The sequence below is a fragment of the Danio rerio genome, chromosome 1, assembly GCF_049306965.1.
Source record: "Danio rerio strain Tuebingen ecotype United States chromosome 1, GRCz12tu, whole genome shotgun sequence".
NCBI classification, from domain to species: domain Eukaryota; kingdom Metazoa; phylum Chordata; class Actinopteri; order Cypriniformes; family Danionidae; genus Danio; species Danio rerio.
In genome coordinates, this window is record NC_133176.1 from 48,469,635 (window position 1) to 48,490,000 (window position 20,366).

At 35.5% G+C, this 20,366-nt stretch overlaps 2 protein-coding genes across 6 annotated transcripts in view; one reads left to right on the forward strand and one right to left on the reverse strand.

Annotated features, from left to right (window-relative positions):
* Positions 1 to 8,291: 8,291 nt before the first annotated feature.
* ddx39aa (DEAD (Asp-Glu-Ala-Asp) box polypeptide 39Aa) lies at positions 8,292 to 17,656 on the reverse strand. Of its 2 annotated transcripts, none has more exons than NM_001328342.1 (10): positions 17,582 to 17,656; positions 15,453 to 15,665; positions 14,281 to 14,408; positions 13,757 to 14,033; positions 13,544 to 13,662; positions 11,282 to 11,413; positions 11,087 to 11,196; positions 10,678 to 10,822; positions 10,434 to 10,581; positions 8,292 to 8,552 (listed from the first exon to the last, which is right to left on the reverse strand). In NM_001328342.1, the coding sequence occupies exons 2-10, from the start codon at positions 15,658 to 15,660 to the stop codon at positions 8,536 to 8,538; spliced, it is 1,284 nt and encodes a 427-aa protein (NP_001315271.1). In that variant the 5' UTR covers positions 15,661 to 15,665; positions 17,582 to 17,656; the 3' UTR covers positions 8,292 to 8,535. The 2 variants fall into 2 exon arrangements, with proteins under 2 accessions (NP_001315271.1, XP_073771409.1); XM_073915308.1 differs by having other exon boundaries at positions 13,757 to 14,077; positions 14,221 to 14,408; positions 17,582 to 17,652.
* A 2,282-nt stretch (positions 17,657 to 19,938) lies between these two features.
* Positions 19,939 to 20,366, forward strand: part of evi5l (ecotropic viral integration site 5 like) — an 86,374-nt gene continuing 85,946 nt past the window's right edge. For all 4 annotated transcript variants that reach the window (XM_009293538.5, XM_021477008.3, XM_009293540.5 and 1 more), the window contains exon 1: positions 19,939 to 20,179. The gene's annotated coding sequence lies outside the window, so the exon portion shown is untranslated. The remainder of the gene's footprint in view (positions 20,180 to 20,366) is intronic.

The following is a 20,366-nucleotide window of genomic DNA, read 5'->3' on the forward strand; positions in this document are numbered from 1 at the left end:
CAAATCAATGTTACCATGGGCTAACTTTGACCCGCAGGCCCTAGTTTGGACATCTCTGATTTACACTGTAAAAAATCTTACTACTTTAAATTTGGTTAAATCCAATGAGATTTGCTAATCATCTCCACTTACATTACTCAAACTGACTGAAATATTAAGTTAACATTATTACTGTATTATTATTACTGTATGTGTCACAGGTGTCAAATCCAGTTTCTGGAAGGCTGCAGCTCTGCAAAGTTCAGTTCCAACCCTACTTAAACAGACTAAAGCTGTGGTCACACTAGAGCAGTGGTTCTTAAACTTTTTTCATCAAGTACCACCTCAGAAAAAAAATTCCCCTCAAGTACCTCCAAAATGAGCAGTATTGAAATACTGTAGCGTGGTAGGGCCAGTAAAGCAGCTACAACTCTGCACAGTTAAAAAAAAAAACGTGGCAGATTACCTCAGAAATATAGGCTATAAGTCATATATGGCATATTATATACATTATTTTTTGATAAATTTTGAAATATATGTAGCATGTACATGACATATTTCATTCCTCCGCGTACCACTAGAAGGAAGCCTGCGTACCACTAGTGGTACACGTACCACAGTTTGAGAACCACTGCACTAGAGTTTGTGTGTGCTAAATTCTGTCGTACGGTGCTGCGAAAAGGGGCAGGATTAGACAAGATGATTAAAAACATTAAAAAAGTGAGCGATTGCTCCATGTTTTAAATTTCTGTCCAGAGAGGTCATGTTTTGATCCTTGATTGGTCCCACGCAGTCAAGTGATGCGATTTTGCAGGTCAGAGTTCACCAAGCTTGAACTTTGCACCGCAGCGAACTGCGAAACTTAACGCGCGACCCTGCGTTTCCGGTCTGACGCATTCGTGTGCGTATGAATGGAAGTCTATAGGGAGAAAAGTCAAGTATGACCGCAGCTTTACCTGTAGGTTTTAAACAAACCTGAAGGAATCAATTCATTTGTCCAGGTGTGTTTAGTTATGGTTACAGCTCAACTTTGCTCAACTGCTGTCTTACAGGAACTGTATTTGACACCTGTGTTCTACAATGTACGAGTCATAAATTGAAAGATTAGAATTATTAGAATTAGAATTAGTTTGTTTAGGACGGATTGCTCAACTTATCATTGGAATGTTTTGTTACGTTTACAGGGATGTCTTGGCGAGAAATAAAAACAAAACTAAAAATGACAAAGCAACATAGTTTTTCTTGTCAATTGTGCAAGAGTATCCAGTAAACATTTGAAACTTGAAGGAAACCCAAGTCAATTATTTGATAGACAGATTCTAGATTACTGATGCTAACCTACACGGACAAAACAGAAAACAGGCATAAAAACTTTGTGTTTGTGAAATGAATAAGATATTCAATGGATGTTCTTTTTCTGTTAAATAAAGTAAAATAACATTAACATATTTTTGTTTGTTGCTTAAATTGAGTTTACAGAATGTTTTATGTTTTGTGGACACAAGCACTCCAGTGCTGCACACTTTGCAGGCTTAAAGACTACACATCATGCATGACAATATAAGGGCCTGTTTTTTTTCTTTCAAAAGCGCCACTCAGTAGGATCAAAATGAAATGCTGTCTGTCAGAAGAACAAAGCCTTACATAAGTATAGTAGCAGCACACATGTTTACCCTATTCTTTCAACTGTGAAATGTTAAACAAGCCTATATGAGACTTACAAGCAAACGGCTTCTCAACACATGAGCTATGGTGCTAGTTCAACCGATCAATCACCAATTTTTCAATAAATTACTGCTAAACCATTAAGTATGACTAGCCCTAAAGGACTTAAATCCTTACTTTAAAAAATACATTTGCTTACACAAAGCCTGCATATATATTAGCTCTTGTTAAGACTTTATCACACTCAAAAATAAATAAATAGTTTAAAAAAAAGTTTTAGGTCAACATTTAAAGGTGTCTTTCAGTATTTGAATGAGGTCAAAACCCTTGAGTAAACAAAAGCAAATAGTGTAAAACATCATGTGTAATAATTTGGAAGTAATAAGGTCTCTCAGTCCTAGTTCTTTTCACAAATCCAAAATAACATACAGAAATTCTGAAAACCAGAGTAAAAGATACTGGGATGAAGCAATGACTGCAGGACTACATAGTCAGAGTAAAGCAACATTTATATTTATAGAGGCGAATAGTTAGAACGTTCCAGAATCCAGCCATTGGTTTTACAGGAATAAACAAAGTGTTTCCGTCTTACATTGTGTTATGCACATTTTTTACATAGATTTATGCACAAATATGCAACATCAAGTTCTTTGAAATAAACTGTTCCTCGTTTATATTGTTCTTAAAGCAGCATGCTAATCAAATCCAGAAAACATTCTTATTTGTGAAGATTTTTTATGCATGATCTTTTGTTGACCAAATTACAAAAAAAGTATAATAATTGAACCAAAAGCAATCAAATAAGGTGGATGTGTGTGTTCTATATTTAGCAAAATCTTATATATAACTGTAAATATGACACCTGCAGGTAAATGAAAAAAAAGCTCAATTCAGGTGTCTTTTTCTTTTTATTATTGCAATGTATTAATATTAGTAGCGTTAACAAGTAAAATGTAAAAATAGTGAAATACTAACGTGTGCAAGAAGAATTATGTTCAATTCATCTTTATTTCTATAGCGCTATTACAATGTAGATCGTGTCAAAGCAGCTTAACATAGAAGTACTAGTAAATTGAAACTGTGTCAGTTTAGTTTTCAGTTCAGTTCAGTGTGGTTTAATTTTCACTGCTGAAAGTTCAAACACTGAAGAGCAAATCCATCGATGCAGCTCCAAAAATCTCTAATCGAAGCAAGCCAGTGGTGACAGTGGAGAGGAACAAATTTCACCAATTGACAAAAGTGAAGTAAAAAAAACCTTGAGAGAAACCAGGCTCAGTTGGGCAAGACCATTTCTTCTCTGGCTAAACCTCTTGTGCAGAGTTGCAGTCTAGGTGCCAGAGGCTGGAGAAAGCTGGACGTCCATCGTGGCAAAGCTGCAGGTGTAAGTAGGTCATCAGCGGGTGTTCTAGCTGGCCCTCAATGCGGAGACTTGTCTGTCACTGTGGTCTCATGCTCTCCACTCCTCCATGACCACCCGAGCATCTGCTCAAGATACAGCCTGGTCCAGGATTATGGATACCTCTAGAAGTTCTCTATGGTTGGCATCATCTCTTCACAGTTTCCAATCTAGGGGCCTTGGGATGAGTATCCCCAGGTGGAAATAGGAAACAAACAAAATAATTAGCGTAGCTGCTGTTTATAGTGTATTTAAGCAAGATATATAAAATATTGAGGCAAAAATGAAGTGCTATAAATGAAAATCCCAGTTATATGAATAAACATGAAAGAAGTTTAAATATGCTGTGCATTGGGGTGACTGAGATGAGCTGAAATTAAACACACAAACAGCAGTGATAATATGAAATTTGTTTTAATAAAACAACAGGTGAAAACATCATACATTCATTTTTTTTTTTGGGCTTAGTCCCTTTATTAACCTGGAGTTGCCACAGCAGAATGAACCGCCAACTTATCCAGCATTTGTTTTACTCAGCGGATGCCCTTTTAGCTGCAACCCATCACCGGAAAACATCCATACACACTTATTCACACACATACACTATGGACAGTTAAGCTTACACAATTCACCTATATTTCATGTCTCTGCTACCCACTGCGCCACCGTGCAGCCCACATCTATTATTTTAATCATTTATTTCAAGAGTTCACACTTCGATATCCTTGATGCTATTAGCAGGTTTGGCATGCTGTCTCGGGAGAGACCCCTGAGCTCAAAGATAACTGAGCCCAGGGCTCCCGCCAGCATGTAAGGGGGCTTCCCCTAGTAAGAAGGAAATAGAAGAGATGTGACGAAAACGGGGGGTTCTTCCAAAACGAAGATTGGCAGCAGGGTGAAATCCGTCTATTTATTGTAGGCTTGGATTGATCTGATTGGATTACATTAGATCACATGCTCCTCTGGAAATTACTTTAAAAAAACACCATATATATTTGCGCGGGTTGGGGGGGGGGGTTGATAGTTGTCGGGGGGAGTTTTGGGGGGAGTTGTTGCGTGCGTACTGAAGGGGGGGGGGGGGGTGTTGGGATGGATCGCTGGGGCACTTTTGATCATTTTGGAACGACACTATCAATCAAAGACTAAAAAGGGCATGTGCACTGCACAAGTTGAGCCCTATGTGTGCACGTGCCTGTCCAGCAGGATAGTCACCAGAGTCTCACAAGCCACCAGACCTCAATCCAATAGAGCACCTTTGGGATGTGGTGGAACGGGAGATTCGCCTCATGGAAGTGCAGCCCACAAATCTGCAGCAACTGTGTGATGCTATCATGTCAATAAGGAGCAAAATCTCTGAGGAATATTTCCAGTATCTTGTTGAATCTATGCCACAAAGGATTAAGGCAGTTCTAAAGGCAAAATGGAGTTCAACCCCTAGTAACTAGTAAGTTGTACCTAATAAAGTGGCCGGTGAGGGTATATTTTCATAACAATTTAATTAAATGAATTGTTTATTTGATGAATCTATACATGAAACACACACACTCACACTTATCAGTACACAAGTAATTAGGGCTGCATTGTTCAGTGTGTAAAGTCTGGATTGTTTCTGTTGAGAGATGTAACTGAAAAAAATACAAGAATCACATGATACGTTCTTTTAAATGTGTTGACTCATTTGAATATTGAAGCACACAGTTGAGATGGGACATGATTTTTTAAAATAGATTTTTTTATATAGGGAGTTTTTTTTTTTTTTTTGTCACATGGATGATCTGTGATTTGTTACTCACTATTACTAGTCAGATATGTGTGATTTGGAAGATACATTCATTTGGTAAAGATTGATCGACTCGTGACAGGTGATCAAATGACTGAACAATATTTTAAACTGGTTTCCTGAAAGGGAAAAAAAAATATTTAAATTCACAAATAAGCACATACCTGAAAACATTGTTTACTTTAGTTTCAACTTTTAAAACAGCAAGTTACATAATAATGAAAGTTATAATATTAACCATAATCACGATACAGGTTAAATGCTTTATTTTAAAGATTTATTAATTCTATTTTTGTTTGCTTTTGCTCCGCATATACAGTGGAAGTCAGAATTATTAGCCATCCTGAATTATTAGCCCCCCTTGTTTATTTTTTTCCCTAATTTTATGTTCAACGGAGAGACGTTTTTTAACACATTTCTAAATATAATAGTTTTAATAACTAAATTCTAATTACTGATTCATTTTATCTTTGCCTTGATGAGAGTAAATAACTTTTACTAGATATTTTTCAAGACACTTCTATACAGCTTAAAGTGTTATTTAAAGGCTTAACTAGATTAATTAGGTTAACTCGGCAGATTAGGTTATTAGTTATTGTATAATGATAGTTTGTTCTGTAGACTATTAAAAAATAGCTTAAAGGGACTAATAATTTTGATCTTAAAATGTTTTTTAAAAAATTGAAAAATGCTTTTCTTCTAGCTGAAATAAAACAAATAAGACTTTCTCCAGAAGAAAAAATATTACCAGATATACGGTGATAATTTCCTTGCTCTGTTAAACATCATTTGGGAAATATATATAAAAGAAATTCAAAGGGGGGCTAATAATTCTGACTTCAACACTATATATACATACACACACACACACACACACACACACACCAATATATTTTGTGGTTTGTTTGTTTTTTCACTCTGAGAAAAGCACAACTGATGGTAACACTCAATGTGTAATTATTATCTTGTGTTTGGAATGCAAGTCGTAATCATATTCAATATATAATCAATCAATATATAATATACATATACAATGATATAAAATCATGTATCAGGCCGACACGGTGGCTCACTGGTTAGCACTGTTGCTTAACAGCAAGAAAGTTGCTGTTTCAAGTCTTAGCTGGGCCAGTTGCCGCTTCTGTGTGGATTCAGTTCACGTGGGTTTCCTCGGGGTGCTCCGGTTTCCCCCACAGTCCAAAACCATGCGATATAGGTGAGTTGAATAAACTAAATTGGCTGTAGTGTTTGAATGTGTGTGTGTGTGTGTGTGTGTGTGTGTGTGTGTGTGTGTGAATGTGTATGGGTGTTTCCCTGTATCATATTCAAAGACACAATATATAAAGTATAAATTAGAAAGGTTGATGTCTATTTATATATTGGAGGTATACTATATAAGCAAAACTAGCAGGCCATTTTTCAGATTTGATTTAAAAACGTATTAATTACCTGTTTTAAAAAACTTTTAATTACCTGTTTCTAACTGGTCTTTATCTAAAAGTGAGGAGGGTGTACACCCAGTACACCCCCCCCTTGTTGTATTTCGACTGAAGCCAGCGTCACAGCCTTTTAATCTTCATAGTACACATGCTGCTGCTGATGATGTGACAAGAAAAGTGACTTGATTTGTTTTCTAGAGGAGATTACTACTGTACACTACTGGGAAAGTAGTGACTAGAAAAAGCACATACAATGTAAAAGAAACAAATAAGAATTAATATATTAATAATACATAAAAACATATCAGGTAATTAGTAAAATAAAACTAATTATAAATGAATAGGCCTTTAAAGGCTGCAATCTAAATAAACAGGTAATTGGCGCCATCTTGCGCCAAAACGTATAACCAGATTATCACGTTATACCTTTTTATTGATGTCATATTATACTAAATATTAAAAGCATATTTTGTAACGTTACTACACCCTCCCGAATGTCTGGGGCAAGTAAAAATCAAAAAAACGGGAATACAGTTATCTATTCAGGGACCCATATTTATTTTTGCTATATTATTTATGAAATTTATGTAAAGAAGTTTACTTTGAGGTAGCTTGTTATTGCTCCAAGTTGATTTCAATATTTGTTTCTTAGTAATCATCTGCTCATGAACCCGTTTAAGCTTCCTTTCCAGTTGGTCGTTTCAGTCACGTAGCCTAATAATTAGCGTTGATTTATAAAGGTGTGCATTCTCGCACAATAGACTGAGTAACCCAGGAGCTGCTTCACCGTGCGTCATGTTTCTAATAGTACATATGTCTGATTTATTTGATCTGATTGTTTGTTTGTGCTTCTCTTTTGTTTAGAACCGCACAAACCTCATACTCGTGTACAGACTTGCCTACCTCTTTCGTTCATGTCACATTTTCTGTTTTACTTGAGTTATGGATGAATAAACGTTTACGGCACTGGATTTCTGGACTGTTCTTGTAGACACCCCAGCCAGACATGTCCTAAAGCAGGGGTGTCAAACTCAATTCCTGGAGGGCCGAAGCCCTGCACAGTTTAGTTCCAACCCTGCTCCAACACACTTACCTGTAGGTTTTAAAACAAGCCTGAAGAAGGACTCAATTAGTTTGATCGGGTGTGTTTAATTAGGGTTGAAACTTCAATGTGCAGAGCTGCGGCCCTTTTGGAACCGAGTTTGACACCTGTGTCCTAAAGCCTAAACTCTCCATTACTAAATATAATGTTATAATCACAGTGTAGTGATTGATCTAATTATTGATCACATTTAATTGGTCAAATTACTTTTCTAAAAAAATGTAGTCATGGTTACTGTAAATCATAATTGCTGACATCTACTGCAAGAGTTAACCAACACTTTTCATTCAAATTATTTTTTTAGTATATATATATATATATATATATATATATATATATATATATATATATATATATATATATATATATATATACTAAAAAAGTTTTTATTATTATTACTTTATATGTGAATATAATATAGGTTGACATCACTGATGATGTGCAAAATCCAGACGGTGGGCAAAAAGTGTTTCTTCTACATAGAAATCACTATCAGAACACCAAAATGTCTGTTTTATGTTGTTTATAATTGTTTAAATCGGCCAAAATAAGAAATGCAGACCAGCTTATATATATATATATATATATTAGGCCTGTGAGTGTTTTTGTCAATTTATCTTAAACTTCCAGCACTTATAAGGAGATTGACGTCATACTGACGGCTAGTCTAGTTTTTGGCTATTCTTAGATGTCTATTAGATTTTAACTGACAGCCCAAGTTTAGCCTTGTTTTCTGTCTATGCTGTCTATAAGCTGTCTATGTTTAGATGTATATCAGACGTCTATGAAACACAAAATTGTTTGCTGGGAAATGTTCTGTCAACTAAATAAAATAAAAAATAAAAATTAATTTATAAAACCGATATTTTAATGTTAAAACCTGACATTTAGTTCTTATAATAGTTTTAAATATCAGACGGACAACTTGAGTAGTATAAAATGTTTTTAATTCTCAAACCAACAAACAACCACAATTAACAGAAGTAAAAAATGACTCCCCACCAATCCCCTGGAACAATAAAATAAGAAGTACACAAAAACAGAGAGGAGGCTTTTTGGGCATGATCATATGAAAATAAAACAGGCGGTTGGCTCTTCCGCGGTCACAGAAACTACACTGAGACACCGATTGGGAGAGCTGGACAACAGCCACCATCACTTCAGCACACACTGCTCATCTGGACTGCTCGACTGCAGAGAGACAAAGAGAGAAGCTCTTAGGAGAAAATCAGTAGCTATGTAAAAAAATAAACAAATAAATAATAACAATGTAAAAATATGCTTTGTCATTAAAAGTTATTTCAAAAATAGATCTTAACACTGTGTTTCTCAACCACGTTCCCGGGGGACCACCATCTCTACACATTTTCCCTGTCTTCTTAACCAAACACACCGTTTCAGATCTTCAGCTCATTAGCTAGACTGAATGACCTGTAATGGGTGTGACAGACAAAGGAGACATCCAAAACATGCAGTGTTGGTGTGGTCCTCAAGGAACGTAGTTAAGAAACACTGACTACGCTTACATGGACGTCTTTATGAACGTTCCTTTCATTCAGGAACATTTCATGCATGCCCCCCGTGACAAACGAGATGGATGCAAATATAAACTGCTGGTAGAGTGCTGTTTTAATGAAATTTGATACCGCACGACATATGGGGGGAAAAAATGCATTAACCAAACTTCTTGCAGCGCAGAAATAAATTACCGAATTAAATGTAGTAGTGGTCGGTAACCCCGGGGTAATTTGAACAGGAGCGGGCAGGGTAACAACATAGTGTTCCAGAGTCCCGACGTTATTTCGGAACAGCTTGTGTGATTTCCTAATTCTTATTGAGCACCGGTACAGCCAGTGCTCACAACTGTTAGACATGATGAACGCATGACTAAAAATGATCCTTTGTATGATGTGTTAAGGTTTTACTCTATAGCAGTCACAGATTGGAACCTTAGGTTTAAGGTGGCACTCATGTCTCATAACAAAGGGGCAAACAAAACTGACATTTAGCCAACAATAATGGCACAACCTAGTTTTATCTGTCATCTCTCTCTTTTAGTTGTGCCCAATTTAAACGTGAGAATTTGGAAACCAGATATAAATTTAGTGGGAAAGGTCAGGTCGGGTAGAAAATTATTCTAAGGCTGTATTCTAAAACTGCCTTGGATCATTGCCTAAAACTTTAAAGAGTTCTAAAACAGCAGTTTCAAAAAACTATAAAATATTATTTGTGACTATTTTACATTTTGTCAGTTTAGTGGCTAATGGGAGTTGTGGCACTTAACTCCACCCCTAAACCCGACCGTCATTGGGTGATAAGCAAATTTTATGAATGTGATCGTATGAAATCATCGTGCTGCACCTATAAGGTGGTTTGCTAAAGGTGCAGCAAGGGACTTGCGTCTTTATTAAACTACGACAGTTCATGTTCATTGAACAGTAAGAATGATTAATAAAATCAAAAATAAAACAGACCCTTAAAAGTGATGTTGCAACTTCAGTTTTCAGCTCTGGCACACTTTGAACTCACACTACAAGCGTATTGCGATAAAATACCACAAGATACCGCACCAAAGCCCAAGCAAACTGGGCCAGGGCCGGCCAACTATACCATGCCTGGGCCCAATTCGGAGCACCCACACTTGTCAAACGAACCATGGAATGCGCCCAGGCATGGTTCGAGTAACAGTGTAAGTGCACCCAAAATCGAAATGTTACAAATTTCTGTGAGATCGTGTTGGGTATTTTGAGCTGAAACTTCACAAACACTCCAGGGGCATCAGAGACTTTTTATATGTTGTAAGCAGGAGCATAATAGACAACCTTTAAAAGTAGAGCTTTCCAAAAGTATACGTTTAGCAGTTCCTTGCTATTGTACTATTGACATTTTGGAGAAACTTTCTGTGACTATCAAAATGCATCGCTATTCTCTCTTGAATTGATTGGGAGCTTAGTTTTTAACAGCAGATCTGTTTTTAGTCGGTTGTTACTGTCCTTCTCAGTGGAAATAATCAATTAAACAAACATAAAATCAACATATTTAGAGAGCTTGAGTGTTTAATCAATTTCTTACTGTAGGTGGAGATGTCGATTTCCTCAGGCAACTCGGCCACGTTGACTTCAAAGCGGTCCTGCACATCATTCAGGATCTTCGCATCGGTCTCATCTGACACAAAGGTGACGGCCAAACCTTTTGTGCCAAACCTGCCAGCACGAGCAACCTGAATGAACAAAGGAAAATGGAAACGTTCAACAACTTTGAGCAATTCTCAAGTTTAATGAAAGGTAAAAATGCCACACGCATCATGCATATATACCCTGTGAAGGTATGTGTCTGAATCCTCAGGCATGTCATAGTTGAAGACAATATTAACACGCTCAATATCCATCCCTCGACCAAACAGATTCGTAGCCACCAGAATCCGCCGCTGAAAGTCTTTAAACTGCTGATATCGAGATAACCTGCAAGACAGAGAAGGAGAATTTGCATTTCTCGGCCAACCTTTTCAAGATCATGTGATGAACAATTACCTTAATAAACTAAATCTGCTCACTTCCACTATTGCCTACATAGTCTGATTGTCTTAAATGTTTTTAAGAGAAATATAGTGGGAGTGTGCAGATTTATGTTAGCTTATTATTTCCTTTTGTTAAATTTGATGGAGCAACAGCTTGATTTTCTTGAAATGTGCTCACACTGACCCTTTTTTCATCCAACTGCCTTACCTTTCTTCCTGAGTCATTCCTCTGTGGATCGCAATGGCAGGGAAATTCTGTTCAACCAGCAACTGAGACAGAGCCACGCAGCGTGGAACAGACTTGACGAATATCACCACCTAATGCACCCAAACAAACTATTTAAGTTAACAAGCTCTTAGATTCAGAGTCTCCAACCATAAAATCTAATGACACGACAGTCACCTGGTTAAACTCCAGAACATCGAGCAGGTCAAACAATTTGCGGTTCTTCTCGCTGTCCTTCAGTTTGACATAGTACTGCTGAAGACCATGCAGGGTAAGCTTAGTTTCGTCATCAACAAATACCTCCATTGGCTGCAAGAAAACAGAAAGAAAAGATATTTTAGATTAGGGATGAGTGAGAAAATTGAGTAAATCATCAACACGATTATTTTGGTCAATATTGTAAATCCCACATAATAAAGTGGACCATATGACCAAAATCTTAATGAGCGATTCATTTAAAGATGGTAATATTTGATATACATATTGTGATATCCATATACATTCCTTAAACAAGATTGCCATGATAATTTCAATGTCACAAATCTCAATGCAAAAAACGAAGTCCTCAAGAAATTGAAATAAATAAACTGTACTTCAAGTTAATTATAATTAAGTTAAATTAATCCAGTGAAAAAAAACTGCATAGTCTTCATTGTAAAAATCTAACCTAATTTTATTTAATTAATCCTACAAAATTAATTGAGAAGAGATTTTTAAATTTGTCATTTTAAGATCCACTTAATTGCATTGTCATTTCATTTTTACAGAACAAATGAGGGTTTATGTAAATAATCATTAAGTGCCGCATTTTTACACAATTTTGCATGCATTTGGCCATTTAAGTGTTAAAATTGAGCTAGAAAATGGCTTTACAGGCCCGTGTTTTGCTCAATCTCTGAGCACATGTACTCAACAGTACTAAAGCACCGATAGACAATAGTATCATGTATCAACGATAGGCAAAAGTATCGCCAAGAGCTGAAAACTATGATTTTAAAGATGATATTTAGCATTAATGTAGACCTATTGCATGTTTTAAGTGAACTCTTGAATAAAGTGAATAGTATTATTATTTTAAACATCATCATTAATAATAAATGAACTATGAATAATATGACAGCTTCTGCTGCTTACATCAATATCACTTGACCAGCACTTCGGACAAAAATAAATTATTTCGAATGCTCTCTTGCGCTCTCTCCTCTGTCTCAGCAGCAGCAGTTCACGTCAGGGCACAGCCACATCTCATAACAAATTAGTTTGCAACTTTGTTGCATAAAAATAATAGGCTAAATAACAAAACTGGATTTAATTAACAAACAAGCTAAATAAAGCGATTTGTAAAAACGTAACAACTGAAGAAAAAAATTAAAGAACTCTGAAACCAGCTCAAATGTTCTCGAATAAAACATGTTGCGATCGTTGATCATTTGAAACTCCTTTGTTATGGCATTCCCACAAGATTCTCTCTCTCTTTCACAAAATATCTATTTATCTTTTATATCCGTTATTAAAAACCTATTTAAGTTGTAAAGGGGCCTATAGACTATTTCTTTTAGTGCATGCATTGACTGCTCCTTCAAATTCACAGAATATACTTGTCTTATTTGTGTTGAAATCGATAGAATGAAAAACGCATACACGCATATTTTCAGAAAACAACCTATTTAGTTAATTTAAAAATTCTATTTATTTATATATTATATATTTATATTTATAAAACTATATTGATTTATATAGGCTATTAAAATATTTTATTTATTTAAACTAGCCTATAAAAATTGTGTCTAATGGTATTCAAACTTCCACATTCCAACAAAATAGGTTTCGTGGTAAGAGCAGCTTGGCAGTAATTACATTTAGGTGGTGCTTCATTAATCAGTATATACAAATAAATCAACCTATCAATCTAGTATAGACAGTTTGTTCATGCCTGATTTCAAAATTAAAATTTGCAAAGTGTCTCTCATTTATTTTTAGGGTAATTTCATGTAATTTATTATGTATGCAGTTGTCCCATACCCTTTGCCATGTTTCGTTTATACAGAGATTATTAGTAGGTTTCTGGTCGTCAGGAGGAATTAAACATTCAGTCACTTTCAAGGAGATAACCCGTTTTGCTGCCTCACCTGCCATGTAGTCTCACATGAATTCACACTTTTAAAAACATGAACAAATATAAAACACTTAAATTAGCCACATTACATGATTATACACATGAGATTGGGCTTTGTTGAGGGAGAAAAGCAAAATGACACTGCTGAAAAGGGGCAGAATGTAGCACAATAATCCTTTGATCTCAATTATTATGTTTTCATAATTATTGGAGAGCAAATTCAAAACTGCATTTCAATTAAATCCAAATCCCTACAGGGGGTATAGCTACAGATAAAACTGAACGTCCCTAATTAAAACTACAATCAGAAAGAAAAGACTTACATCTTGCATGAATTTGCGACAGACCGGTCTGATCTCTTTGCTTAATGTAGCACTGAACATCATGCACTGCTTCTCGTGAGGGGTCAGTCTGAAGATATCCTGGACATCCCGTCTCATATCTAACACGCAAAATCACACACAGTCAGCTGAACAAGAAAGCATCCAGACACCTCCATAAAGCAGTCGATAAAAAAATAAAAACCAAACACATACCCAACTGCTCCAGCATCTTGTCACATTCGTCCAAAACAAAGTGTTTGACGTTTTTGAGGGTCAAGGTCTTGTTGCGACTGAGGGCAAGAATCCTCCCTGGCGTTCCCACAACAATGTGTGGGCAGTTCTTCTTCAACACGTCTTCATCCTTCTTTATAGACATGCCACCGAAAAAGACGGCACACTTTACACTGGACATGTACTTGGAGAAGCGCTCGTACTCTTTACTGATCTGGAAGGCCAGTTCTCGTGTGTGGCACATAACCAACACAGAAACCTGAAGAGAATCACAAAATGGCAAATAAGCATTTCTATTTACGGCTAAAACTATACTAGAATGGAAAAACAGCAGCACATACGTAATTAACATGAATTGTGAATAGTTGAGACCCAATTTCAGTCTAGCCACACTTAGATAAATTAAGATATTAACCATGACAAAATATTTATCTGTTGGGAAATACAATTAGTTTTATAAACTTGGAGATGTTTTAAACATGCAAGATTTAGTGTAATTAACACACCTGTCCATCCACAGGCTCGATCTGTTGCAGTGTGGCAAGCACAAACACGGCAGTCTTTCCCATTCCAGACTTTGCCTGGCACAGGATGTCCATGCCCAGGATGGCTTGTGGGATGCACTCATGCTGGACTGAGAGGAGAAAACACAAAACATCAACAATAACACTTGCAGCATTTTGTTTTTAGCCCACATGATTGGTTTTACATATATGTAACAAAGACAAAAGGTCAGTATATTTACATTATTTCGATGGACTTAAGACGGGTGTCCAAACTTGGTCCTGGTGGGCCAGTGGCCTGCATATTTTAGTTAAAACCCCAATTAAACACACCTGAACCACCTAATCAAGCTTTTTCTAGGTATACTAGAAACTTCCAGGCAGGTGTGTTAAAGGAAGTTGGAGCTAAACTATGCAGGACACCGGCCCCCCAGGACCGAGTTTGGACACCCATGACTTATGATGGGCTAACCCATTTCAGATAATCTAGGATCTGATAATGCAGTCCATGCTGGAAGTGATGCCCTATTCCATGCAGAGTAACAGAGTTTTTAATAAACCTTGAACACTTTACTCACTTTCCTCCTTACATCAGCTGTATATATTTTGCAGATAATCCGCCTCTGCCACAAAACTATTAACTATATGTTAAATGATGAGATGTATTAATTTAAGAGAGATTTAACATTTTTTGATTACTGATTGTTAGTATACCAAGTTACTACCATATGCAAACTTCAAATATTAGCCCAAATATTTGAAGTGCGTTTACTTCTAGTCTTAAGAGGCATATAATGCCCATATCATGTAGTGGCTTAATACATGTAAATATATCAATCTCAAAACATTAGTGCTGGGAAAGATTAATCACACCCCAAAAGAAAAGTTTGTTTCGACTTGGGGTTGTATAATTATTCAAAATAATTTGTTACCAAAATATTTACATTTATATTGTATCACATACATGTAGAATTTATATTTTAATATTAACAAACATTGTCAAATATATGCATGCATGTATGTATATACACAGCGACAGTACACTTACAAAACTTTTATTTAGGATGTGATTAATTTATGTCCAGCTCTATACTACAATATATCTGTGTAAAACTGAAAGAACATATTTTCTAGCTTAAACTACAAAAACAACGAAACGAAATATATATTCTTACCCTCAGAAGGATGTTCAAAGCCACAGTCAACGATAGCGCGGAGCAACTCTGGTTTCAGGAGGAAATCTCGGAATCCGGAGCTGTGGATGGACACGTAAGACCCTTTAACCTCCTTCTTGCCAGTGGTGGCTCCGCTGTCTACAGTGGGCTGTGGCTCCTCATCTTCCTCATAGTCCAACAGCTCATTTTCAACATCGTTCTCGGCCATGGTAACTTCAAAAAATAAATGACAGCGTTAAGACAGGAATATCAATTAAGAATACATGCATTTCTGCAGAATTTATGATGGTAAATTTAAGACTTAAAGGAATAACAAATGACATCCAACATCATTGTTATGTCTAAATAGTAAGTTAAAGGGGGCAGACACAGAGTTGAATCTGCAACACTCCAAAGATTCAACATACAGCTTAGTTGTTGTTAGTCACAATTAAGGCTTACAACAAAATAGATAGAACACTACATTAAAGCTCTTGCAGCACCTTGTGATCACATTGGACAAAAGAGATGTTCTTCATCAGAATTTGTTTGCTAGAGCAAAGGTCTAAACAGTCCTTAAGGGATAGCTCACCCAAAAATGTAATTTACTCACCCTCGATTGGTTACAAAATACACACAATAAGATATTTTAAATTAGAAAATCTATAACCACTAACATGCAGTGGAAACAATGAATACTATGGAAGTCAATGGTTACAGGTTTTTAATATTTTGCTATTTTCTCATTTTCAACAAATGAAAAAAACTCATATGGTTTTGAAACTAGTAAGGCACGAGTAAATAATGACAGGATTTCATTTCTGGATGAAATATCCCTTTAAATCAGCAGGATACATATCAATGAAAACCAATATGACACAAGTGGAGTTTTCGGTGACATAGATTATCATCAAATGAGTACAATTAAAGCAAGAAAAAAATCTGACACTATGGTAAGGGAAAAAAAATCTATGAAATTAAGTTTTATACCTTACTGACATATTAGAGCTTGTGTTTAGGACAAACACACATCTGATCAATTTCTCAGTAAACAAGACTTCTTTTTGCATCTCAACCCAGTTTGACCTGTATCTTTGTATCTTTTTCCAATGCAATATTAAATCCACAGCTTAATGAATTAGAGCCTTAAAGACTTATATTTTGTAACCACTCTTGCTTTAAGACCGGTAGAAAAAAACAGTTCATAAATGAGCGCAAAAACAACCCCCCACTGAACAAATACTCTGCTTTCAGTTCTGAAACAACATAAACTACATCAACAGGTATTATGCAGCATTATTAAACCCAACAAAATACACTTTAAATTAGAGCACACGTCGTTATTACTGATAAATCATAACTATGTGATGATAAAGATGAATTTTTGAAGGGCAAACACCTCCAATGCCATAATAAAAGTTACGATATGTTGCAAATTCTGCTCCAATTTAGCCGATTGACTGACTGGGGTAAAGTTGCATTTATATTCGCACATTCGTTCATTTTAACGCTCTCTATGTGAATTACTACAATAATAATTACTTAAAAATGTGGGTCTAAAATCGCATTTAGGCATGACTTCAAAACATTGGCACCATTTAATTGACTGTGAGAGACGCTGTACTTTGATCGATAGCAGTCATTGGTTGCAAACGTTAATATGATTACCCTGTTCAGAATTTAAAATTAACACTTTTCTGAAATTAAATTAAAGAGAAAGTCCAAATCTGCTAAATAAAAACCAACGTTAACCCGATGACCGAGCGCCGCTCAGCGTGCAGACAATAGAGGCGCCATTCGCTTTCTCATACAACTCATCCCTGTGGATTCAATAAATGGCGCAATTGGCCTTTTCTCAAAATGTGTATGTACCATCTAAGACCACGACGTATTTTAAAACACCCGAAGTCGTGAAATACGAAGCTATTTGGCGATTGTCGGTTTCTGTCTCGTGTTTGGGCTTTGAGGCTCACAGGCTGAGCGGTGAACGTAGACAAACGCGAGGTGTCCATCTCAACTGTTCTTCTATATTACTACATGTATAACTAAAAGGCCTCTAATATAAGGTACAATCAAAAAGTGTGTGACATTCATTATGGCATAATTAAGAAATTACAGTTAAGAGTTGTATAAAATAAAGCAAAATTTACCTTTTAATGTTGGTACTGAACGTCGGCACTGGAGAATCGTGTGCTTAGGCCTTAAGTTTACAGCGCTTCCCGGATATAAAAACCGAGCTCATCCATTGGATGTGTATGACGCCAATCATGGCTGTGAAGCAGTACGTGCGTGTGGTTGGGTAACAAAAAGAGCGCGTCGACGTGGTGGGCGGTTCAAGCAACTGTCGCCAATATTCATACTCATAAATGTCCACACGATGTCACTACATGCATTCAGATTTTTGGTTTAATTGTGATAAAAAGTGCGAAATAAATTGATTTGAAAATATATAAATATAAAATTATAATTATAATCTAATTATAAAATTATATTATTATAATATATATTATAATTTGAATAAATAAGTAAATATAATCTGATTAAAATATATATATTGTATATAAATGTATGCTTGTATTCATGGTGAAAGCATTAAAATCAGAGTCAGTTTTATACAATAAAAGTACAATAAACACTACATAAACTAAGTAGGCAACAAAAAAAGACATTAAAATAATTGGGAATTGGAGTGTTCAGCATAAATGAGTACACTCAATTAAAAAAATTAACATTTTATCAATATCTCAGAAAATATAGGTAACATTTTGGGTGCATTTTAACAAATTAGATTTATTAAACAGATATTTATTCTTTCATTTTCTTTTCGGCTTAGTACCTTTATTAATCTGGGGTCGCCACAGCGGAATGAACCGCCAACTTATCCAGCACGTTTAATGCAGCGAATGCCCTTCCAGCTGCAACCCATCACTGGGAATCAAACTTGAGACCATATTTAGATTCATCTACATTTTTGGTTCAAATGTTCCACTTGTTAATGCTGATAAAATAGTTTGTAAATAAAATAACAACAAAAAAAAAATTTATTTACATGTTTATATTGCATACGTTTTACTAATGATCTAACTATCTGTAAAATTTTCTAAACTCTAGTAATTTAACAAGAAGTGATTGGGTCATTATTATACTTAAATATTATGCTTATATATGCTGGGTAGTATACATTCCATGCTATTTTATTATAATAATAAATAACTTGTAAAACTTGTCACCATATTTAAATTCATCGACATTTTTTCATGCAAATTTTCCACTAAATTGTTCACGCTAATAAAATAGCTTGTAATAAAAAATGCAAAATATTTATTTGTATTTACATGTTTATATTAGATACCTATCATCTATAGAATCTTGTAAAAAATTGTATTTACATGTTTATATTAGATACGTTTTACTAATGATCTAACTATCTGTACAATTTTGTAAACTAACTAGTAATTTAACAAGATGTTAATGGGTCATTATTATACTTGAATATTATGCTTTAAATGCTGGGTAGTATACATTACATGCTATTTTAATATAACAGTAAATTACTTGTAAAACTTGTCACCATATTTAAATTTGTTTACATTTTTTGTGTTAATTTTCCACTAAATTGTTCACGCTAATAAAATAGCTTGTAATTAAAAATGTGAAATATTTATTTGCATTTACATGTTTATATTAGATACCTATCACCTATCGAATCTTGTAAACTAAATAGTAATTTAACAAGAGGTTAGTGGGTCATTATTATACTTGAATATATTCTGGGTACAATAAATTACTGTACATGTTATTTCAGTATTATAATAAATTACTTGTAAAACTTGTCATCATATTTAAACTCCGCCATATTTTTTTGTGGTTAACGCTGATAAAATTGTTTGTAAATAAAATGGTGAAATATTTTTGCATTTACATATTTATATAAGACTCTGTTTACCTGTAGAATCTTGTAAACTATCTAATCATTTAACAAGCAGTTAGTGAGTCTTTAGACCTGAAATGTACTACATTTCATTAGATAAAATAAATTATTAATTTACAAACCTATGATTTTGTTCGTTGTATACTATCTGTGGAAAAATTATAGTAGTAATGATAAAGTTAATAGCGTCCATCATTAGAAGATAAATCGGACAAGATAGATTGTCTGAACAGTCACACCAATCAACACCGCAGCATCACCTGCCCGCTACCCTACAGTGGCTGAGGAAAAAGAAAAGCACATGAGTGGTGGACTGAGCTGTCAATCATAGCTATTCCTCAAATTCGTCTTCCTATTGGTTGAACTAGTGTCAATCACCAGAGATCCGCTGACGTTAGGACATAGCACTGTGGTTCTTTTTGAACGAGTATGTCAAACGAACGGAACACAGATACAAATTATGGATTGCTTTATGTGACTTTTTTATTATAATAAAGCAACTAATACGATTTACATCAACGTTTTGATAAAATCACAGCCAAGGTAGTAGGTGGTACGTAGGCGGGGCTTGCTCTTGTAGGCGTCGACCGCAGCTCTCCTTGAGGAAGCTCGCCCTGACGACTCATATTTTCCTCTAAATGAGCATCCACATCCCATATATCCAATATGGTGCTGTTTTCGTTTCGCGACATATCATAGTGGTGCAGCGGCTTCGTATATAGAAAAAAGGATTTGGAAAATCCACTGGGTTTGTGAGGAATCATCTTTAAAATGGCAAGATCGCCGGAGCAGCTTCAGCAATGAGACGGAAATTCAGGTGGGCATTGGCTCTGTGTATTTTTCATCACTGACAGCGTGTGCCGACTGCCGTAATACATGTGCACGCATCCATTTATTTACATGATGTGTTTTTCAAATGGGAGAATATGTCATACAGTCCAGAACAAAGCAGGGAAATTCCAGCGCATCGCACTCCTGCTCCATCTCTCTGGACCAGCGGCGAT